The sequence below is a fragment of the Mauremys reevesii genome, linkage group 7 (assembly GCF_016161935.1).
Source record: "Mauremys reevesii isolate NIE-2019 linkage group 7, ASM1616193v1, whole genome shotgun sequence".
NCBI classification, from domain to species: Eukaryota; Metazoa; Chordata; order Testudines; family Geoemydidae; genus Mauremys; species Mauremys reevesii.
The window spans coordinates 85,057,354-85,081,616 of NC_052629.1; the positions used below are offsets into that span (position 1 = coordinate 85,057,354).

Here is a 24,263-nt window from a genome sequence, read left to right on the forward strand (position 1 = left end):
GAGGTTCCACAGGAACTGAGGGGCAGGGGTTTTTACTCTCGTTACTTCCTAATCCCCAAGGGAAAGGGGTGGGGGGAGCTATAGCCCATTCCGGACCTGTGCAGACTCAACAAATTCATGGTAAAGTTGAGGTTCTGCACGGTTTCCCTGGGGACTATTATCCCTTCCCTGGATCCTGGAGATTGGTACACCACCCTTGACATGAAGGATGCGTACTTCCACATAGTGATTTACCCACCACACAGGTGCTTCCTTCGCTTTGTGGTCAACCAACGACACTTCCAATTTACTGTCCTCCCCTTAGGCCTATCCGTGGCACCAAGGGTCTTTACAAAGTGTATGGCTGTCGTAGCTGCCTCACTCCATCGACAGCGGATCCAAGTGTTTCCGTACCTCAACGACTGGCTCATTCGGGGTCACTCCGAGCTCCAGGTGCTATCTCATGTTCAGTTCACCATGAGCTTGTTCAGACAGCTGGGCCTGTGCTCAATGTCAAAAAGTCCACTTTGCAGCTGACACAAAGAATAGACTTAATCAGACCAGTCCTGGATTCAAATCTCGCCCAGGTGTGCCTACTGCATGCCTGCTTCCAGTCCATGGTGAGTATTATCCACGGCCTCCAAAGCTGCCTGACCTCGACAGCACACACGTGCCTAGGACTACTGGGACACATGGTGTCTTGCACCTTCATGACCAGACATGCCAGACTACGCCTCTGTCCACTTCAGGCCTGGCTCTCATCAGTGTACTGTCCAGGCCGGGACAATTTAGACACAGTGCTCACGGTACCGATGGAAGTCTTAACCTCTCTGGTTTGGTGGCTGAACCCCAACTCGGTATGCAGGGGGATGCCATTCCATGCCTCACAGCCCTCCATAGTCCTAACCACGGACGCATCATCTCTGGGCTGGGGCGCTCACCTTGCGGACCTTTGCACACAGGGCCTTTGGTCCATACAAGAGATAGTTCCCATACATTGATGTGCAGGGTTGAGAGCAGTGCGCCTGGCATGCCAGGTGTTCTGCAAATACCTTCAGGGCCATTGTGTCGCAGTCTTCACAGACAATACAACGGCCATGTTTTACATCAACAAGCAAGGGGGGAGCGCGATCATCCCCCCTCTGTCAGGAAGCCATTCACCTGTGGGAATTCTGCATAGCCCACTTGATCGTCCTGGTGGTGTCGTTTCTCCTGGGGGTGCAAAACACCTTGTCAGATCGCCTCAGCAGGTCCTTTCTGGCTCACGAGTGGTCAATTCGCCCGGACGTTATCCATTCAGTTTTCCGGAAGTGGGGCTTTCCCCACATAGACCTTTTTGCCTCTCGCGAGAATTGGAAGTGTCAGGTGTTCTGCTTTCTCCAGTGGTGCTCCCCAGGCTCCCTATCGGATGCCTTCCTGATGCCGTGGAAAGACCACCTGTTCTACGCCTTTCCTCCATTCCCGTTAGTCCACAAGGTCCTTCTCAAGTTGTTCAGAGACAAGGCCCACTTAATCTTGATTGCCCTGGTGTGGCCCAGGCAACATTGGTACACCACTCTCCTTGATCTGTTGGTGACCACACCAATTCCCCTCCCGTTGTGGCCGGACCTGATCACTCAAGAGCACGGCCAACTGTGTCATCCGGACCTGCAATTCCTCCATCTCACAGCATGGATGTTGCATGGCTAACTCAATCTGAGCTATGTTGCTGCCGCTCAGTGCAGCATGTACTCTTGGATAGCAGAAAGGCCTCTACTAGGTCCACGTATCTGGCCAAGTGGAAGCATTTCTCCTGCTGGTGTGCCCGGAGCAATACTGCCCCTCTGGAGGTGCCAGTACCTACCATCTTAGACTACCTCTTGTCCTTGAAACAGCAAGGCCTAGCGATTTCATCCATCAGAGTACACCGAGCAGCGATTTCAGCCTTCCACCCAGGCGAAAATGGGCGCTTGGTTTTCTCCAATCCCATGGTCAGCAGGTTCCTCAAGGGATTGGAATGTCTGTACCTGCAAATTCGGCATCCAACCCCTACGTGGGTCGTCAACCTGGTCCTATCCAGACTTATGGGTGCCCCGTTCGAGCCGATGTCCACTTGCTCGCTCCTGTACCTCTCCTGGAAAACAGTTTAGGCGAGACGTGTCGGAGCTTTGAGCCCTCATGTCAGACCCACTGTATATGGTGTTTCATAAGGACAAGGTACAGCTGTGACCACACCCCGCCTTCCTTCCTAAGGTGGTGTCTGACTTCCATATAAACCAAGACATCATCTTCCTTCCTGTCTTCTACCTAAAGCCACATGCTTCTCGACAAGAACAACAGCTGCATTCCCTAGACGTTTGCAGGGCCCTCGCCTTTTACATCAAACAAACAAAACCTTTTAGGACGACGACCCAGCTGTTCGTAGCTGTGGCAGACCGGATGAAGGGCCTCCCGGCCTCCACACAGTGCATCTCCGTCCTTAATTACATCATGCATCTGTGCGTGCTATGATTTGGCTAGTGTCCTAACTACGCATCTTACTGCCCATTCTACCCGGGCTCAAGCTTCGTTCTCTGCCTTCCTGGCTCATGTGCCCATACAGGAGATCTGTAGGGCAGCAACTTGGTCATTAGTACATACCTTCACTTCCTACTATGCGATAGTGCAGCAGTCCAGGGGTGATGCTGCATTTGATTCAGCGGTCCTTCACTCCGTGACATCTCACTCTGACCCCACCGCCTAGGTAAGGCTTGGGAGTCACCTAATTGGAATTGATATGAGCAAGCACTCGAAGATGAAAAGGCAGTTACTAACCTTCGTAACTGTTGTTCATCGAGATGTGTTGCTCATATCCATTCCAAACCCGCCCTCCTTCCCCTCTGTCGGAGTAGCTGTCAATAAGGAACTGAGGGGGTGCTAGGTCGGCAGCGGCATATATCCGGTGCCATAAGGGCACCACTCCAGGGGGCGCCTCAGCTGACCTACGAGTGTTGCTTGGGTAAAAATCTTCCAACGATCATGCACGCAGCACGTGCACACACCTAACTGGAATGGATATGAACAACACATCTCGAAGAACAACTAGTTACAAAGGTGAGTAACCGTCTTTTTTTCTGGCACAGAATTCCCCCAGGAGTAACTAATAAAGAAGACTGGGTAAATCTTGTAGTATAATGAGAGAGATTGGAGGACAGGGGGAAATGATCACCTCCAACTTAGTGTAGTTCCGGTTTCCCTGTATAAGTTAGCAAATTAATGCCTTATCACTTTCATAAACTGAGGGAAAAACTGGTTCAAATAATCTTAGTGACCATTATTTCTTTCTTTTGCATTAGAAGTAATAAACACACACACATCCTCTGAGGACCCTATCAATTATTCACTATTACAAAAGCAAAATGTAATTCAAGCAGCTTACCCCTCCTACTGAGCAACAGCACATATGAAATACTGATAACCCCACACATCACCCTGTACCTCAGACCCTCCTAACTCTTTGTGCATGAGGTGAAACAAACAGGCCCTGCAGCATGACATCGAAAATTGGCAAATCTGGACCGCTCAGACCAGGGTCAGGAAGACATTGCTGAATCCCAGGCCCTCGTGGAGAATTCCTGCCAACTGCCCCTGTCTGTTATATTGATAGGGATCTAGCCTCAGGATCTCTCCTGACCACAACTGTGGCAGAGTATCACGGGAGAGAATGAAGATGGAACAAACCTGCAACCTCTAATTTGAGACCCTTCCAATTTAAGGTATAATGTGTGGCAGGGACATGTTTTTTATTTGAATCCTAGGGTCCCAAACCTTTCATTTTGGGTTTGTTTGTGGGTCAGTCCCATAGTGGAAGATACCTACTTCCTGGTTTTGGATTGATGCAATTCAGCCTTGCAGGAATTTTGGACCAGATCATTAGAAATGTTACAAGAGCAGGTATTATGAGATTTCCAGTGTCTTGAGCTAAGATCTTAGGAGAACACCTTAGATTTTACCCAGCACTGAATCCAACTTTGAACTTGGGCTACAAAGAGATTTGAAACTGCTTCCTTAGCCCTTGACTTTTAGAGCTCTTAAATGTACAGATTTGGGGCCAAATCCTGCTCACCTTACTGACATGGCTCCACTGACTAAATTGAATTACTGTCATCAATGAGATGAGCAGGATTCAGCCCCTGGCTCACAAACAATAGTTGTAATGGAATACATTGCAAAAGAGATGTTTTCAACTATAACTGATTATGATGAAGTCTAATACTAGTATAACTTATTTAAAATGTGATTCAATATCTAAAATTCTACTGGAGCCTCCTACCATCTCTGTCTATCTCTTTTATGCTGTATATTTTTTAAAGGGCTCTATAAATTAGCAACATATAGTTGTCATTCCCAGAAAGGCCACAGTAAAATAGCTTGCACCATATGCTATTTGCTTCTTGTCTCCCAAGATTTTTGTATGTGCTGCATCTATGAAAAGCATCACACAACCCCCATGGTATACACTAGAGAAATAGGTGACTTTTCTTTATAAAATAAACAATGTAATTCTGAGATTAAACTACCTTTCAATGTGTAAAGGTGAAACTGAAAAACAGTTATTGCTGGATTTATCTCCAGCTCTAGAGACCATTAACTCAAATTTCAGGTTTTGTTCAATTCTTTTTATTAACATCTGTATTTAAGCATCTTGAAATTGTCTTACCCAGAAAGTTCAGGGCTCCTTATAACCAGGTAATCTCCAGACGGTCCTTCAGGAAGTGTTACAATATCAGGATATTTGGCCTGTTAATAAAAAGGGAAATAAGAATATAACCATGCAGTAAAGGTGGTAACTACACAAACTGGCTTCAGAATATATGTTTTTTCCAGTTACGATTGATCTTAAGAACTATTAAAGACAAAGACTAAAACATGCTAAATTTATACTGAAGTGTATTGCAAAGCTCTAACAATGTTTAGACAAAATCAGATGTATGTAAGAGCAAAATGTATATTAAATGTACAAAACAAAACCTTCATGAATATACTCAGTTTGTTAGCATTGTGGCATGTCCATCACAGCTCTTTTTTTTTTTCCAGTAGTGATTCTCCAAAAGAATGAAAACTCAACAAAATGTATTAATTTAGTTGTTGGTTACTCAGATCATTTGTTTATTAAACATGTGTTAATGTTTCATCTTTTCTTAATACTTACCTTAAAATGTGAGTGTCAACACAATAAAATGTAAATAACAGAATTTCTCTTCTAGAATGACAGGCCAAAACTGGAAGCTATTTCTCTCCTTGACATCAAAACATCTTAAATTGTGGGGAAGCTTGGTAACACTCCAGAGTCAGACTAAATTTGCACTTAAAAGAGGAGGTTATTATCTTTAACTGGAGGTTCTTCGTGATGTGCGGTCCTATCTGTATTCCATTGAGGGTTTACACCCCTGCACCATGCGTCTGGAGCCAGAGAATTTGAAAGTAGTGTCCATTAGTTCACGCATGCACCCCGGCTCGCTTCATGGTTTCATCCAAGGTGATAAAGGGCATCTGTAGTTCCTTTTCCACTGTATATCCAACAGATCTGTGCAGAGGAGGAAGAGGGCAGGAAGTAGAATACAGATAGGGACTACATATCTTTAAGAACCTCTGTTATAGGTAAGTAACCTCCTCCTCTTCTTCAAGGATGGTCCCTATTGTATTCCACTGAGGATGATTAACAAGCAGTATCTAAGTCAGAGGAGGATGCAAGGATGAAGATGGAAGGGTTGAGCAAAGGACAGTTGCACTGAAGAAGGCAGCTGCTGCTGAGTCCTACACCAAGGCATAATGTGTAGCAATGGTGTGCACTGATCTCCTTGTAGCTGCTCTACCTGTCCTAGAGTGGTACATCATGGAAGAAGGCCATATTCGAAGTCTGAGTTCTCATAAAATGGACCCATACCCCAGAGTGTGGAGACAGGCCAGATAATTGGGAGAGTGTAATGCACCCCAAAATCCACTTGGAGAGTCTGTGTGTGGAGAGTGCCTGACATTTAATTCTTTCAGGTATTCTAACAGTCGGGGGATTTCCTGATTGGTCTTGTCCCATAGAGGGAGTGGAGGAGTTGTCCTTCAGAGTTGTGCAGCTTTGGGAAGAAAACAAAGTGAATGGATTGATTAACATGAAACTGGGAGATGACCTTTGGCAAAAATTTGGGATGCAGGCACAAGGAGACTATCTGTATGGAAAGTCGTGAAAGGAGAAACCCATCATGGCCCCAAGTTCACCGACCCGTCTCGCCAAAGTGACAGCAATAGGGAAGGTGGCCTTTGTGGAAAAGAAGGCTATAAAGCACGATGCCAGTAGTTCGAAGGGCCGTTTCATTAGTACGGATAGAACTAGGTTGAGGTCCCACTGGGGAGTGATGGGTTGTATGGGTGGGAAGGTTCTGATGAGGCCTTTTCAAAATCTTGCAGTCAACAGGTGTATAAAGACAGAATGTCCTTCCACAGGCTGGTGGAAGGCACTAATTACCACTAGGTGGATCTTGAGAGAGTTGAGAGAGAGACCTGATGTCTTCAATGACAGGTGGTAGGCCCAGGAGGAGGGGAATCCCCACTGCTTCTCAGGGAAAGTCCCTTTTATTGGGCTCAGGAGGTGAAGCATTTCCACATGGCTCAGTAACAACACCTAGTGGATTCTTTCCTGCTGCTGGAGAGGATGTTTTGCATTTCTGAAGAACACACCCATTCTAAAGAAGATGCCCATCCAACTACCATGCTTTGAGGTGAAGCGCTGGTGGATTGGGATGTCTGATCTTGCCATCATGTTGTGTCAGTAGATTGGGGAATGTGGGGATGGGCGGACATACAAAGGAGGTTGGGAAACCAGAACTGTTTGGGCAAGTCGGAGGCAATCAGGATGACTCTTGCTCTGTCTCATCTGATCTTGTGGAGTACTCATCACCCTGAGAGTGGAGACCACCCACTGGAACAACATGTGCTGCATTTGCAGTTGATAGGGGAGGCAAAGAGGTCGCTGGTCAGATTCCCCCACTGGTCAAAGATGTCACGCACCATGAGTTCCCACTCATGATCGATCACAAACTGCCTAATCAGCAAGTCTGCAATCACATTCTGAATCCCCGGGAGATATGCTGCAGATAAGAGGATATGGTGTGTGATGCACCAATTCCAGAGGTTGATTTCTTCTAAACATAGAACGGTCGAGTTTGTGAACCCTTGTTTGTTGATGAAGCAAACAGTGGTGGCGACGTTGTCCAACATAATAAGGACGTGATGGGAATGGGTGAATGGGAGAAATGCTTGGCATGCCTTTCTTACAGCCTGCAGTTCCAGAATGTTGATGTGCATCCTGGAGTCCATGTTCCCTCCACCATGTAATTTGCCCATGTGCTTTCCCCAGCCTACAAGTAATGTGTTGGTGATGACTGTCTTGTCCAGTGAGGAGACGAGAATGGGAGAACCCCTACACAGACCTGGCATGGGTCCGTCCATCAGTGAAGGGAAAAGAGTACCCGGGGGGGAGGGACTGTCAGCATGAGGTTTGGGTGAGTAAACCACCTGGAGCCACATCTGAATGCAGCGAAGATGGAGCCAAGCGAAGATGGTGACGTACGTGCATGGGGCCACGTGGCCAAGGAGGGATAGTCAAGTCCTGGCTGGGACAGATGGATTGTTGATTATGTAGTTTATGAGCTCTTGCAGAGCCTGGAACCTGTCCCGCAGTAGGTAGGCTCTTGTGCTATGACCGCGTGGATGGAGGCCCCTCTGAAGTCTAGGGATTGTGTCAGTTCCAAGATTGATTTTTTGATGTTGATGCTGATTCCAAAGGAAGAAAGGTGACCATCTAACATGGAAGTTGAAGCTTGGGCTTCGCATCTGGATTGTGCCACCTGGAGCCAGTTGTCAATATATGGGAATATAAGGACCCCATGATGCCTGATGTAAGCAGCCACGATGGAGAAAACCCTGATGAAGACTTGGTGACCAGCACTGAGTCCAAATGGAAGAACCCTGTACGAAAATGATGTGAGCTGATTGTGAACCTCAGGAACCATGTGTGGGCCAGATGAATGTCCATGTGAAAGCAGGCATCTTGTAATGACGGGATGATCGTTGCTAGTGTGACCATACAAAATTTGGGCTTGCAGATGAAGTGATTGAGAATGTGGAGGTCCAGAATTGGCCTCCACCCGCCTTTCTTTTTGGGTATCAGGAAGTAAGTTGAATAGAACCCCATCCCTTGATATTCTGGAGGAACCTGCTCTATCACTCCTCTTTGTAGTAAGGAGTTTGCCTCTTGAGTGAGAATGCTGGCATGAAAGTGGTCCCCGAGGAGACATGGTGGGGGGACCTGTGGATGAGGTAGCATGCTGAACTCAACCATATAGACATGGTGGATGACATTTAGCACCCATTTGTCTGTTGTTATTGCAACTTCAAGCTGGAAAAAAAAAGAGTGCTAGATGACCCCCAAGGGGAGTGGGATGGTTGTATGGCAGTAGGCAAGGTGGTTGACAGTTCTCTAGAGTTTCTAAGAAATACTTTTTCTGTGAGAGCTGCATGTGGGAAGAGGAAGGCTGTGAAGGTGGACCCAGAGGGTGAGATCTTTGAATCTTTTGATGCTTCCATGGTGGTTTGTAAGGCATCTGATGTAAAATCTGGGATGTCCTGTAATGTTGTATGGATGGCAAGCGGTAGAATTTACACTTTTGCACAGGTGTGTAAATATCCAAGGAATGAGGTGTAGCTCTTGCATCCTTGAGGGTGTGGAGGGAATCATCTGTTTTCTGGTTTAAAAGCTATGATACATCGAAAGGGAGGTCTTCAATGGTATTTTGTACTTCCCTGGAGAAACCAGGGGCATGGAGCCACAATTCCCATGACAGAACTATGCCTGTAGCCATAGAGCAAGATGAAGTATCTGCCACATTGACAGCTGATTGAAGCGATGTCCTTGACACCAGTTTCCCTTTCTCTAAGATTGCCTGGAAGTGGGCCTGGTCTTGCTGCGGGAATTTTTCAACAAATTCCTCCAGTTTGCTGTAATTCGGGAAATCATATCTGGCAAGTAATGCCTGATCATTCGAAATCCTGAATTGAAGGCTGGCTGAGGAGAAGACCTTGTGACCCCAAATATCCAATGCTTGCCCTCCTTATCAGATGGAGTGGAGTATGGGTGTTGCTGTCTGGACTGTTCCTTTGCTCCCGGACCACAAGTGAATTGGGGGAGAGGGGTTGTGTGAGAAAAGAAGCTCAGACCTCCTTAGCTGGTATGTAGTAGCATTTTTCTGAACTCTTGGGGATAAGCGTACATATGACTGCTGTATGCCATTGCCAAATTATTGTAGCTGGCTTGAGGATAGCATCGTTGATTGGCAGAGCATCTCTACCCGGCGTTGAGTGAAGGTTGTCCAGGAGCTTATGCTGAGTGTCCTGAATCTCCTCCAGGGGAAGCTGTCTTGCCACTCTGTATCTCCTGGAACTGGTGGAAGTCATTTGGGGGAGAGGAGGATGCTAAAGTCGCTGCCACATCCGGTGAGGATGACGGGAATCTGCTCCAGTGGTACCATCAGAACTCGACTGAGTGGCTCTTCTTTCATCACCGGCTCCAAGCATCTACTTGAAGGTGCTTGAGATGGGGAGGCAGGTGAAGTTTCCCTCATGGAATGGGTGGGTTCTGAAGGTGGGGTATTGGGGCCTGGCCCCCCAATAGGGCCAGCATGATGGACCTGGAGGTGCTGCAGTGGGTCACATGGTGGGGAGACCAGTGGCTCCATGGCTGCAGGACTGGAAGATATTGCCATGACGTAGGTGGCCTCTTTGGGTACTCGTAGTGGCAGTAGGGGATGGGCGGTCCCTGCCCTTCATTCAATTCCTGTGAAGATGAAAATTTGGATACCGGTTCCATTGGTGGTACCATCAGAGCTGGTGGAAGTGTGTAGACAGTTGGAGCAGGGGATGAGGCGTGCCTCATCTGTGGCATGTCCTGAGTGCCAGATATCCTCTCCCAAGAAGTGGAAGGTCCCTGAAATTGTGGAGACCTCAGCTCTCCCAGGGCAAACACTTCCTGGGGATCTGGCACTTTTCCCTAGCTCCCTGGTGTTAAGGGTACTTTGTCTGTACCTGGAACCAGTATCAGATTGGTGGTCTTTCCTGGAGTGCACGAATCTTGTACTTTCTGGGGTGGCAATGTTGACGGTGTATGCGGTTTGGTACCTGGTACCAGCAGATCTGGCAGTTTGTGTGGCCTCTTCTTGTGTTTGTGCGCTTTATAGCGTGTGCTCCCTCCCCATGACTGGAACTCATGGAAGGAGCATCCCTTTTCTTAGGTTTGGAGGAAGACTTACTGCTATGCTTATGTGTATGCTTCCTTAACCACCAGCATGGGCTCCATAGAGGTGGTACTGCTGGTGCCAGACTAGGAAACCGTAGGCAGAGGTGCACTCCTGGTGGTCTCAGGCTGATGTTCAGGGGAGGTTCCCTGACATGGGTCCAAATGTCACATGGCAACTTCCATGAAGTGCTTCCAGAGGAGAGAGCCTGACCTTTTTGGATATGGCTGGGGAAGGACTGGCAGATACTGCATCTGGGTGTAATGTTGGCTTCTCCCAAGCAGTAGAGACAGCGTTGATGTCCATCGCTGACCGAGAAGGAACACAGGCAGGAGGCACAGATTTTAATGCCTGGGGTCTTTGGCATAGTTCAGTACCCACACATGGAATGGAGGTAGAAAGGAGAGGGTGTTTACAGGGAAACAAACTCCCAAAGTCCCAATTCCACTCCTAAAAACTATGAAAAGCAGTAAAAATAAACAAAAAATACTGTAAAACTAACTATATATAACTTTTCAAGGTGCATCAGATGCAAGAGGACACTAATAGTTCCAACCCAGACCATGCAGTGGTGAGAAGGAACTGGAGACATGTCGGTCTGCCCCACCCTTTATCACCTCAGATGAAACCATGAGGCGAGCATGGTGCATGCGCTGACCAACTGACACTACTTTCAGATTCTCTGGCTCTGGATGCATTGTGTGCATGTGTAAACCCTCAGTGGAATACAATAGGGACCATTACACAAAGAAAAATAAAAGCACGCTTTTAGTCAAGTATTTATTTCTTCAAATGTCAAACATAATAATAGGCACCCAGACCACAGAATGGATGCCCATCTTGTAAATAAACAACAACAGAAGGGAAGGACTGCCCATAAATAGATCCACCTCACCCATGCTATGCTCAACAGCCTTTAGAGAGAAAAAAGACAGGCTTTCCAGCATGTTTAGAAGATTAAAAAATCTGGGACCCGGTGGACCAAAATGAGAAGTGAGTACCAAATCTTGTCCAGTTCCCTCTAGTTTATATTGAGGGTGCAATAGCTTGAGCATCTCTACTGCTCTCCGTTGTGGAAGTATACCATGTGAAGAGAAAGAAGAAGGTGCATGAAAAGCTGTAAAAGTAAGGCTAAGGTGGGAAAAGGTGCAGCATCTCAAGCAGGGGAAGGATACTACCATGAGAGGAGCAGAGAGAGAGAAGACAGTAGGATGTGACAAAGGAAAAAGGATGTAACAAACTGATAAGTGGGTGGGACAAAGCTATGCAGCTCCTTTACTGGCTACAGAAATAGTTGTTAGCAATGTTGTTGTGGCCATATTGGTCCCAGGATATTAGAGATACAAGGTGGGAGAAGTGTTCTCTTTAATTGGACCAACTTCTGTTGGTGAAAGAGACAGCTTTTGAGCTACACTGCTCTTCTTCAAGTCTGGGCAAGGTACTCAGAGTGTCACAGGTAAATACAAAGTGGGAGAGATTGTTTAGTATAAGTAGTTAACACATTGTGACAGACTACACCCTTGTATTCACACCTTATACACTATTGTAATAATCTTTGAACAAAGTATGCCTCCTAAGGTATCATTTGAAAATTTACTGGTCAATATTGTCCTGATAAAGTATGTGTGGCAACACTGTATGTGAAGTTATAAAATTAATACATGTTCTAAAACCCACAGCCCTCCCCAAACAAAAGTTGGTAAACAATTCTGTTCTAAATAAAGGAATGTGTGCTCTGCTTAATTTTCATTAAAGCAGTAAACAAAGTTATTAAGCAGGAAGGGAAGGCAAAGGGAATTCAAACAGTTGAAAACACCAGTAGGGAATATCCTGCCATATAGACTCTTTTTGGATCCTGGTTCTCAGCTGGAAATGTTTTTCAAGAGGGGGACAGAAACTATAAAAAGGAGGGACAAACATCCCAAGGCACCCCACCTCTCTCTCCCTGCCCATTGCATTCACTGTGCCTGAAGAGACAAAGGAAGCAGTCATTGGACTCTGGGAGATGGTTCCTGGTCTGGGAGTTTGGCCAGTAATCTGCTGGAGCACATGGTGAAAAACTTTGCTTGAATGTAACAGAGTTTGTTAGGCATTAGTAAATATTTTACAACCACATCTGACTTTTATGCCTCATTAGTTGTACTCACTTAAAATCTCTCTCTGTAGTTATTATTATTTTACTGGTTTATCTAATCAAGTGTGTTTAAATTGAAGTGGCTGAATAACTGTTTGAGATAATAAACTGGCATATTATTCCCTTCAAAGTCTAACATTTAAAGTATTTTTATTGTTTACAAGAGGGTTGGGCAGTACAAGACATACATTTCTTGGGGGAAATCCAGGACTGGGGGCGGTGTTGGGATCACTGCAGTATGAGCAAGGCTGGTCAGAGCCAGGTGTAACCCAACTGTGGCTGGTATGCTGCAGTTTCTCTCTCACACACACACACAAATGTGGCTTGCTCGCTGGAAGGCTTTTGTGAGTGGCCTAGGTGGGAGGTACAAGGCATTGTAAGGCACTCAAGGTTGCAGGTCTGGACTGTGCTCTGGTATGTCACAGATATTCTAGGGGACTGTTCCAGGTGAAGTGGTCTGTTAACACCCCTGTAATCATCGGACAAAACAGGGAGGTTAGTGTTAAACCTAGACCATCCCTGATCAGTGTTTGTTTAACCTGTTCTTAAAAACCTACAGCAATTCCAGAGCTTAACAACCTTTATAGTTAGAATGTTTTTCCTAATGTCTGTCTAACCTTAATCTCTCTCTCTCACGCGCACTACAGATTAAGCCTATTATTCTTTGTCCTACCTCCAGTGGACACAGAGTACAACCGATCACAGTTCTCAAACATATTTGAGTCTTAAATATATTTGAAGACTTATCAGCTCCCCTCTGTCTTCTTTTCCTGTGACTAAACATGCCCAGTTTTTTTAACTTTTCCTCATTGGTCAGGTTTTCTAAACCTTTTATCATTTTTGGTGCTCTCCTCTGGATTCTCTCCAATTTGCCCACCTCTTTCCTAAAGTGTGGAGCCCAGAACTGTATACTCCAGCGGAGGCCTCTTATTGGCATCTTGTTTGGAAGTAACAAAGGGTACAATTTTCTGTTGCCAAATAAATTTTTCTCAAGTGTTGGAGAGGCTTCTTTAGTAAATTATGGACATGCGGAAACTTTACAGTGTGATCCTCTGATCTTGTGAGAAGTTCAGGTGGTTTGGATTAGAAACAGAATAGAAAGCATTAATATCTCAATAGCCCCTCAATAGAATCTTTCCCTGCCACCACAGCCCTGAGGACTGGGGTGGGTGGGGGAAGTGACGTCTCTCCCCACCGCTGCCCCAGGGCTGGGGCGGGAGAGTCGTCTCCTATTCCCCACCTCACCCCACAAATGCCAAAATCTAAAGGAAAAGGGCCTATTTCTCACTTCAGTTATATCCATGTAACCCAACTGAAATCATAAAGGTTGTCTGGTTATAAGTGAAAGTAGAACCTGGCCCAACAACTCAAATCATGACTTATTTAATCCCCACTTCCTGGAGTGACAATGAGAAGGAAGCAGGAAGTGAAAATCCTACCACATCCAGAATCAACGTCAAATGATGGCAATTTAGGAAAGAATAAACAGGAAATCTGCTAACACATAAGCCACCATAGCAATTATGGATATAAAATGTGATCACCTTACCAAGGAGATTAAAAAGTAGAAAATCTGGTGGATAAATTAAAACAATAGATTAACACTACATAAAAGGTGTAATAGTAAATTTAAGTATGGGGGACTAAGAACGGATGTGTCCCCCCACCCATTATGTAACTATTAAACAGACTGGATACACAGGAAAAAATATCTGAACTACCTTTGGTAATATAGAGGTTCTTAGAATTTTGGATTTAAATTTGAAAGAATAAGTCAAAAATTAGCTTGAAAACAAAAATCTTGAATAAGAACAAAATGCTTATTTTCTCAGATATGGGAATGAGCACAAAAGTGAAGAAATGGGAAATATGTCCCATAAGTAATCAGTCACCAACAGTAAATATTGAAACAATATTTTTTCTAGCACTTAGGACACAATAAAACGCTAAGCTACTACTTCTGGGATGCTGAAAGTACAAGTCTATTAGACAAGAAAAAGCAACTCAGGTGTGGCCTGGCCACCATGCTGTCCTGAGTGATTGGTGTTGGGACAAGATTCCATTGTTGCCGCTGCTGACATCATCACACCAGGCCAAGAATATTTTGAAATCCCTAACCTGATGAGTAATTCCCTCTGGTTACTCGGGAAGCTATGTTTTCACTCAATCAAACAAGCTGAGAAGTGACTGTTAAACAGAGGGTGCAAACTGCCAGGTAGTCTTCAAATTTTTTTTTGCTATACAAAGCTCTGCAGGAGTTACAGCTCTCTCATACATGTAGCGTTGCCCCTTTATATACAGTTTAGTATTTTATAATGGAAATCCTGGCGCACAATTAATCTGAGTGATATGAATGCTGCTATGGTCATTAAAGATTAGAATCAAAGCACCAAAAGTTTGAAATTTGACTACACAAGCTCTGTCCCACAACATTCAGTATAAGGTTTCCAGACTAATGGAACTACTGAATCAGCAAACAAAGGAATATATGAGAAAATCTGTAGAGACTGGGATTTTTTTTTTTTGCACTGGAAAGTACTGGATTAGATTTAAACCTCAAGGTCTTTTAAATTGAAATCATCTGAAACAAGAATATAAAAAATGAAGCATGAATGTTATAGTTTAAATGTAATTAACATAGTCAGCAACTTTATATACAGTCGATTTAGGGATTTGTTTAGTATAAGACACATGGTAAATGTTAAACACAAACAGGGAACATTTAAACAACACCGAGGTCTTGATCTGAAAGGAATGACTGACACACTCTTCCTTAACTAATGGTGTTGTTACAAAGAAAGTACATGCTAAAACTCAGGTTGACCTAGCCACGTTGTTCAAGGGTGTCTGTACCTAAGCCCAGGTATAGACACTGCTAGGTTGACAGAAGAATTCTTCTGTTGACCTAGCTACCACTTCTCGAGGGGGTGGATTTGCTACAGTGACAGAAAAACCCCTTCCTTCAATGTAGCAAGTGTCTATGTCGGTATAGCTTATGTCGCTCAGTGTGTGAATAAGCCACACCCATAAGAGATGTAAATTACACTGACCTAAGCACCAGTGCGAACAGCACTATGTTGGTGGGAGAGCTCCTGCCAACATAGCTACCGCCTTTTGTGGAGATGGTTTTATTATGCCGATGGGAGGGCTCTCTCCTGGTATAGAGCGTCTTCACCAGACGCGCTACAATGGTGCAGCTGCACCACTGCATCTATGCCACAGTAGTGCTTGCAGTGTAGACATAGGCTTAGCACAGGCAGTGTCCCAGCATAGCTTCCTGTTCCAAATTCACGTAATTATTAAGAAATAATATTTTGACCACTTTAAAAAGAAAACTGTACCTATATTTAGCACAGCTCATCTGTCTCACCTGGTAAGAACCAATTTTCACAAAGAAACTATAACACATTTGATTTTCACCATGAACATAAAATATTTGAACACAAGGGTTTTAATTATAACTAAGAGTACAGCAGATAACCTATATTAATTATAATTTTAATAAATTAAAAAATAAAGATCCCACAGACTTGTATAACAGAAACAGAGCACCATTTAGCATGCTGACAGGCACTAAGGTCTTACATTATGGAAGGGGGGCTAGATCCTACAGCTAATTGATTATACTGGGAGATGTTACCCACTTCTCTCCTTGCATCCTTACCAGCCAGTTTCACAATAAATTCAGAATTAATGCTGACAGTCATGGTATGACTACACTACCAAGCCCCTTCACCTCCTTTCCTGGGGAGGCTTGAGAATAATATACTAACCAAGTGCTTACAATGTGAGCACAGACCAAACTCCTTGGTTTTTAGGACACTGAAAATCAATCAGGTTCTTAAAAGAAGAATTTTATTTATAAAAATACCCAGGAGGGATTTTATGCTACCCTTACCTTTATGTATATGACAGACTTTGATTACAGAATCAGAGAACCATAGAATATGAGGGTTGGAAGGGACCTCGGGAGGTCATCTAGTCCAACCCCCTGCTCAAAGCAGGACATAATCCCCAACGAAATCATCCCAGCCAGGGCTTTGTCAAGCCTGACCTTAAAAAAACCTCTAAGGAAGGAGATTCCACCACCTCCCTAGGTAACCCATTCCAGTGCTTCACCACCCTCCTTGTGAAAAAGTTTTTCCTAATATCCAACCTAAACCTCCCGCACTGCAACTTGAGACCATTACTCCTGTTCTGTCATCTGGTACCACTGAGAACAGTCTAGATCCATCCTCTTTGGAACTCCCTTTCAGGTAGTTGAAAGCAGCTATCAGATCCCCCATCACTCTTCACTTCTGCAGACTAAACAATCTCAGTTCCCTCAGCCTCTCCTCATAAATCATGTGCTCCAGCCCCTAATCATTTTTGTTGCCCTCCGCTGGACTCTTTCCAATTTTTCCGCATCCTTCTTGTAGTGTGGGGCCCAAAAGTGGACACAGTACTCCAGATGAGGCCTCATCAATGTTGAATAGAGAGGAATGATCACGTCCCTCGTTCTGCTGGCAATGCCCCTACTTATATAGCCCAAAATGCCATTAGCCTTCTTGGCAACAAGGGCTTGCTGGCAAGCTGATACCCTGACTGATTTCAAGGTACAGCATTTAATAAAATAAAGAAAGTTTGAAATACATAATATAACCAGTTGGTTTACTATACCTATCTATTGCTTGGTAAGATTTGTAATGAAAAAATATTTATTGCTTACTGCTTACCTAATAATTTTCAGAAAGGAAAGATGGTCTTGTAGACTCAGGAGGTCTGGATTTAGTTCCTGATGTCCAAGTGACTAAATTTCTCAGTGCCTCATGATATTAAATGACAGTAACAGGTCCTTTCTCACACAATTTACCTGTCTTATTTATTTGGACTATAAGAAATTCAGACTGTTTATTACTATGTGTTTGTACAGCACCTAGCACAATGGGGACATGACCTAGTTACTTCGATTACTTAAAATACAGTAATAAGTAATAACACCTGTCAACAGGAATATAGATCTTAGACACTTTGAGGGGGAAACAAGATTTAAGTTTTCTTGTTACAACTTTTCTATACACACAACCATGTGGTGTGCCTGACAAAAATACTGCAAAATGAATAATTCATGCTTTTCTATTTTGGTAATTTAATCCCCAAGTACTGTTTAATATTTTGCTCAAAAAGGTTGAGAAATTTCTTGCCCCGCCAAAGGTATTCTGTCTGAGATGCAAACAGATCCATATATCACAGGTGTAGCCAGTTGCTTATGGAAAAACACCACAAAATTAATATTGTATAAAATATTGCTAACAAAGCTAACGTGTATTTTTTATAAAATAGATTAGGAGTAATTAATAAATATGGTAGATCTATGTATTATATTAATGTAAAAAAGCACTAGTTTTGTAATACAGATATTAAAGGCTTTTTATCCGCTGATCTCAAGTGCAAAAGTAAGTAGTAATATCCTCAGTTTACAGATTTGAAAACTGAACGGCATAGAAACTAGCTAACTTGCCCAATTATATCATGTGGAAAAATCTAGAATTTATTCAGTTCTCTTTACTCCCCCCCTTTACACAGTGCTATCATCTCCTCCTCCCAGACTTCCCCCCCAAAATATGAATACTACAATACAGAAACCCTTCAGGATTATAGGCAGTTTTTATAATTATATTCTAAACTATTCAATACTAATCTTAGTGGTCAAATCCATTTTCTCACCAAAATAAATTTGGTGAGCCATACTAATACACAAGGGTATGTCTACACTACAAGAGTAGTTCGATTTAACTTAGGTCGAATTTGTGGATTCGACCTTATGAAGTCGAATTTGTGTATCCACACTAAGGACACTAATTCGACTTTGTGAGTCCACACTAACGGGGCAAGCATCGACATTGGAAGTGGTGCATTCTGGGCAGCTATCCCACAGTTCCCACAGTCCCCGCTTCCCATTGGAATGCTGGGTAGAGCCCCCAATGCCTGCTGGGGGAAAAATGTGCCGAGGGTGGTTTTGGGTAACTGTCGTCATTCAACCGTCACTCCCGCCCTCCCTCCCTGAAAGCGCCGGCGGGCAATCTGTTCGCGCACTTTTCTGGTCAGTGACAGCGCAGACGCCACAGCACTGCGAGCATGGAGCCCGCTGCGATCATCGCTGCACTTATGGCCGTTGTCAACTCCTCGCACCTTATCGTCCACCTCTTCCACAGTCAGTTGCTGAGAAATCGGGCGAGGAGGCTCCAGCAGCACGGTGAGGACATGAAGTGTGAGAGTGGCACAGACCTCTCACAAAGCACGGGATCCCGCGCCGCGGAGATCATGGTGGCAATGGGTCAAGTTCATGCTGTGGAACGGCGATTCTGGGCCCGGGAAACAAGCACGGACTGGTGGGACCGCATAGTGCTGCAGGTCTGGGATGAATCACAGTGGCTGCGAAACGTCAGGATGCGTAAGTGCACTTTCCTTGAACTCTGTGACTTGCTGTCCCCTGCCCTGAAGCGCCAGGACACCCGGATGCGAGCAGCCCTGAGTGTGCAGAAGCGAGTGGCCATAGCCCTCTGGAAACTTGCAACGCCAGACAGCTACCGGTCAGTAGCGAACCACTTTGGCGTGGGCAAATCTACCGTGGGGGTTGCTGTGATGCAAGTAGCCAACGCAATCGTTGACCTACTGCTCACAAAGGTAGTGACCCTGGGAAACGTCCAGGTTGTCATAGATGGCTTCGCCGCAATGGGATTCCCAAACTGCGGTGGGGCTATAGATGGGACTCACATCTCTATCCTGGGACCAGCCCACCAGGCCAGCCAGTATATTAACAGAAAAGGCTACTTTTCAATGGTGCTGCAAGCACTGGTGGACCATAGGGGACGTTTTACCAACATCTACGTCGGGTGGCCGGGCAAGGTTCACGACGTGCGTGTTTTCAGGAACTCTTGTCTGTTTAGACGCCTGCAGGAAGGTAGTTTCTTCCCGGACCACAAAATAACTGTTGGGGATGTGGAGATGCCTACAGTGATCCTCGGGGACCCAGCCTACCCGCTAATGCCGTGGCTCATGAAGCCCTATACAGGCGCCCTGGACAGTGACAAAGAACTCTTCAACTACCGGCTGAGCAAGTGCAGAATGGTGGTGGAGTGTGCTTTCGGACGTCTCAAGGGGAGATGGAGGAGCTTACTGACTCGCTTGGATCTCAGCGAAACCAATATCCCCATTGTTATTGCAGCTTGCTGTGTGCTCCACAATCTCTGTGAGAGCAAGGGGGAGACCTTTATGGCGGGATGGGAGGTTGAGGCAAATCGCCTGGCTGCTGATTACGCTCAGCCAGACACCCGTGCGATTAGAAGAGCCCAGCGGGAAGCGCTGTGCATCCGGGAGGCTTTGAAAGCTAGGTTCCTCAGAGAGCAGATTTCTTTACAGAGAAGCTGAACCTGCCCCTGTTTCAGTTACTGTTGACTTTTTTCTGCGGTTACATATCCCGTTCACCAGGTTTCCCCCCTTCCAACAGACGTTTAAAAATAAAGTTAATGGAACATTGTTAATTAATAAAGTTTTCTTTACTAATGAATTCGCGTTAAAGGGTTCAAACAGGGACGCAGACTATGGTGGGTACGGTGTGCAGTGATGTACAGACCGCTTCTACACTCGAGGAATGACAGGCTCCTGCTCCTACAGCAGTCTCTGGGGGGAAGACGGTTTCAGGAGGATGTGCAGGAAGGGGTGGGTTTGCAGGAAGGGGTGAGGGGTGCCGTCTTTGGGACGGAGTTTGGATGCAGGCTCTGGGCTGGGGGTTGGGGCGTAGTAAGGGGTGAGGGGTGTGTGGGAAGGGTGAGTAGGTGTAGGGGGATGATGGCTCTGGCTGGGGCTCAGGGCATCGGAGAGGCTCATGGCTAGGGTGGAAGGGCATGGTAAGGGCAGCCTGCCTTGTCATTTGTGGATGGCAGGCACTAGGACCCTGGGGCAGCATACACCTCCCAGACTGACCTGGGACAGCAGACACCTCCCAGAGTGACCCGGGTGCCTACTGACTGCACTCTGTGTGTGACCTGCTGTTGATCCTGCCCCCATGTCTGTACCTTGGTAATGGTGGCTGTCCTATGCAATTAACAAACCCCTCCCCCCCTTCACACAAAGTCTTCTGCAAAGAAACATGATGGAAACAGTAATTAACAGCAAACTATTTTTAATACTCAACTACACAGTTGGGGGATGAAACTGGGATTTGGGATTGGGTGAGCCAGGAAGGGAAGCAATTCTCATACTTTAGGGAATGAGAGCTGTTTGGTACATGAGCGCTCTGCTGGGGTGGAGTGACAGTTTTCATGGCCCCTAGCGCCCCTCCTTCTTGTTATTTTGGGTGGGGGGGACAGGACTTTGTGGCGGGGGAGGGCGGTTGCAGATACAGTGCAGGGGGGCTCTCTCCTCCTGCCTGCGGTCCTGCAGAACATCCACAAGGCGCCGGAGCATGTCCGTTTGCTCCCTCATTAGGCCAAGCAGCGTTTGAGTCACCTGCTGGTCTTCCTGCCGACACCTGTCCTCCCGTTCGCTGTGTGAGCACTGGTACTAGGAGAGGGTCTCCCTCCACTGGCTCTGCTGGGCCGCCTCGGCTCTGGAGCAGGCCATCAGTTCAGCGAACATCTTGTCCCGAGTCTTTTTCTTTCGCCGCCTAATCTGCGCCAGCCTCTGTGAGGGGGATGCCGGGGCAGGTCGGGAAACAGCCGCAGCTGTGTGATGGGAAAAAGGAAGTGATTTCCTTGCAAAGATACATGTTTGCGAACATTGAACACAGTCTAGTCTGTCTCTGTGAACAAGACCATACACGGCACCTATCTCATGCGCTCTCAGGACAAGTTCGAATTTTCGGCCTTCACTTTCATTGCCTGGGGTCTTGCACTGGAGATCAGACAAGCGGGGCAGGACAGCAGAATCTGTGTAGCAGCCAGGCATGGTAAGCCGTAAACTTTAGGCTGCTTAAAAGTTAATGTATAGCAGTGCCCTCCTGCTGCAGGCAATCCGGAAAGCATAAACTCTGACCCTGTTCCACCCCCTCGCGGCTGTCCCTGGGAAAGATCCCTGTATGCTTCCCCTCTGCAGCCTCCACCACGTGGCTATTAAACGACGCTTATTGTTATGCAAAGGAAAAGTGAAGCATTCCCAATAGTAACATTACACTAATTCCCCTAATTAGATGCAGCAGTCGCCGAGCGAGATCACCCTGAGGCGGGTCACTAAGACAGACAGAGAGCGCATGCTGCGTGAAACCCTGCACAAACCAGGGCCCTATGCTGCCATGCTCGTGGAGGCAATGCTCCCACAGTACCTGAGGATAGCCTGGCGCGGAAGAGTGTGCTTCTACGGAGCACCCAATAAGGCACCTCTCCCCAGGAACCTCCTGTGGAGGCTTTTCGAGTACCTCTACGAGAACTTCGTGGAACTCTCCCAAGAGGATTTCTGTTCTATCCCCATATGCATTGACCTTCTTTTCATATAGTTTTTATTCCTGTTTTTAAAAAAATAAATGTTTACATGTTTATAGCACTTACCGACTGATCCTTCCCCTGATTCAGAGTCCGGGTTAACGGCCAGGGAGGGTTGGTAGGGGATCTCTGTGAGGGTGATGAAGAGATCCTGGCTGTCGGGGAAATCAGTATTGTAAGCGCTGTCGCCTGCCTCGTCCTCCACAAACCCTTCCTCATCTTCCCCATCCGCGAACATCGCCGAGAAACCGCCCGTCGACACTATCCCATCCTCAGAGTCCACGGTCACTGGTGGGGCAGTGGTGGCAAACCCACCGAGAATGGCATGCAGTGCCTCGTAGAAGCGGCATGTCTGGGGCTGGGCTCCGGAGCGTCCGTTTGCCGCTTTGATTTTTTGGTAGCCTTGTCTCGGGTCCTTGATTTTCACGTGGCACTGCGTTGCATCCCGGCTGTATCCTCTGAGTGCCATGGCTTTGGAGACCTTCTCGTAGATCTTGGCATTACGTTTGTTGGAGCGCAGCTCCGAAAGCACAGACTGATCGCCCCACACAGCGATCAGATCCAAGACTTCCCGGTCAGTCCATGCTGGGGCCCTCTTTCTACTCTGAGATTGCATGGACCCCTCTGCTGGAGAGCTCTGCATCGTTGCCGGTGCTGCTGAGCTCGCCCCGATGTCCAACCAGGAATTGAGATTCAAACTGGCCAGACAGGAAAAGGAATTCAAATTTTCCCGGGGCTTTTCCTGTATGGCTGGTCAGAACATCTGAGCTCGGACTGCTGTCCAGAGCGTCAACATAGTGGTGCACTGTGGGATAGCTCCCGGAGCTACTAAGGTCGATTTCCGTCCACACATAGGCTAACTCGACATAGCCATGTCGAATTTAGCGCTACTCCCCTCGTCGGGGTGGAATACCGAATTCGAACTAAAGAGCCCTCTAGGTCGAACTAATTAGCTTCCTGGTGTGGACGGTTGCACGGTTAAATCGAATTAACGCTCCTAAATTCGACATAAACTCCTAGTGTAGACCAGGCCCAAGACAGTTAACCTGTCTTAGTGTGATTAAAGAGGACAAATGCATACAAATTTACCAACTACACTTGAAATGGCTGCACAATTCAAGTGATTTGAATATTTTGTCCCACGGTAGTACTTTAACACAAATACTAATCCAGAAGTTAAGCAGGCGTAAATGTGTTTTAATCCTCACTAAGGACCACCACCAGAGGTTCTGTGCAGCATCAAAATTCAGCAGCTTCTTGTCCACTCAAGTGTTTGAAGTAACTTTCAAGAGCGTCACAAATAATATAATTGTAAAAAACACTGAAGATATGGTTCAGAGCACGTTGAGGCACAAGAGTTTTATTAACATAAAAAAATAATGAACAAACAATCAGTTATGGATTGTGGCATCATTTAGGCAGCTGCTATGCTGATGACTTCAGAGTTAAAGTATTGTTTTCTTCAATCTAGTCCTTTTTTGGAATTCTTTACTTAGAAAAAAAATAACTCTGACTCTACGGAGCTGCACTATAAACACTGGCTTGTTTTATTTTGTAGCCTTGAATTACCTTTGATAAAAACAAAAAGTACTCTGAAATTCACACACCCAAGGAGACAATTCTAAAACATTTTAGTAATTAAAAACAATCCTAGTTACTTTGAAATGTATGTAAATTCCTGGACTAAAAATCATACAGGGACTGCAATATTAAGAATGGTTACAGCATTAAAGAAGTAGCAAAACCTTTTTAAAAAGAAAATTTCCAACCCATAATGTACATATTACCATATACTCAAGTAATCTCATTTACATTATGAACAAATGTTGGCCAGACCCAACTGTTCTGTATATTTCCAAAATTTGTCCTTTCCTTTGTCCCCCACTACTAAAAACTCTATTCCATGCTGTAATAATTTCCCACCTTGGTTATTGGAAATTGCTTTCTGGTCTTCCCTTATTTGCCAAGAGTCCTCATTTTCCTACATCAATTCTTTCCTAATCCCCTGCCTCCCCATGTACTGTACAAGGACCACAAACAGTATGTTAACATCCTAGCACAATATCACTATGTACTTGGTGTGCTGATTGCAATATACCCATGCACACCTTCCACTGAAAATTATCTATGGATGGGACATTTTAATATTTATATACTAGTGTAGCATTATGCAGAGTGAAGGAAATTCTAAGATGAAACTGTAAAGTGATGCTTCATTTGCTTCTTTTATCCACGTATTCCAGGAGCCTGACATCAGTGGGTGACGATAAGTAAACCACACACTATACAGATTGCTACAAGAACCAAAACTGCTAAAAACTGATCACAAGTTAAAGATGAGTTGCAAGGTTAAGACACATGTTTAAGAAAGCATACCAGTTTTGTTGGAAA

General features: G+C 45.5%; 1 protein-coding gene across 2 annotated transcripts in view; it reads right to left on the bottom strand.

Annotated features, from left to right (window-relative positions):
• LOC120368618 (centromere protein P) overlaps positions 1 to 24,263 on the bottom strand; it is a 331,679-nt gene that overhangs the window by 5,710 nt on the left and 301,706 nt on the right. For both annotated transcript variants that reach the window (XM_039480860.1, XM_039480859.1), the window contains exon 7: positions 4,658 to 4,737. In XM_039480860.1, the coding sequence (XP_039336794.1) occupies positions 4,658 to 4,737 (80 nt within the window). The remainder of the gene's footprint in view (positions 1 to 4,657; positions 4,738 to 24,263) is intronic.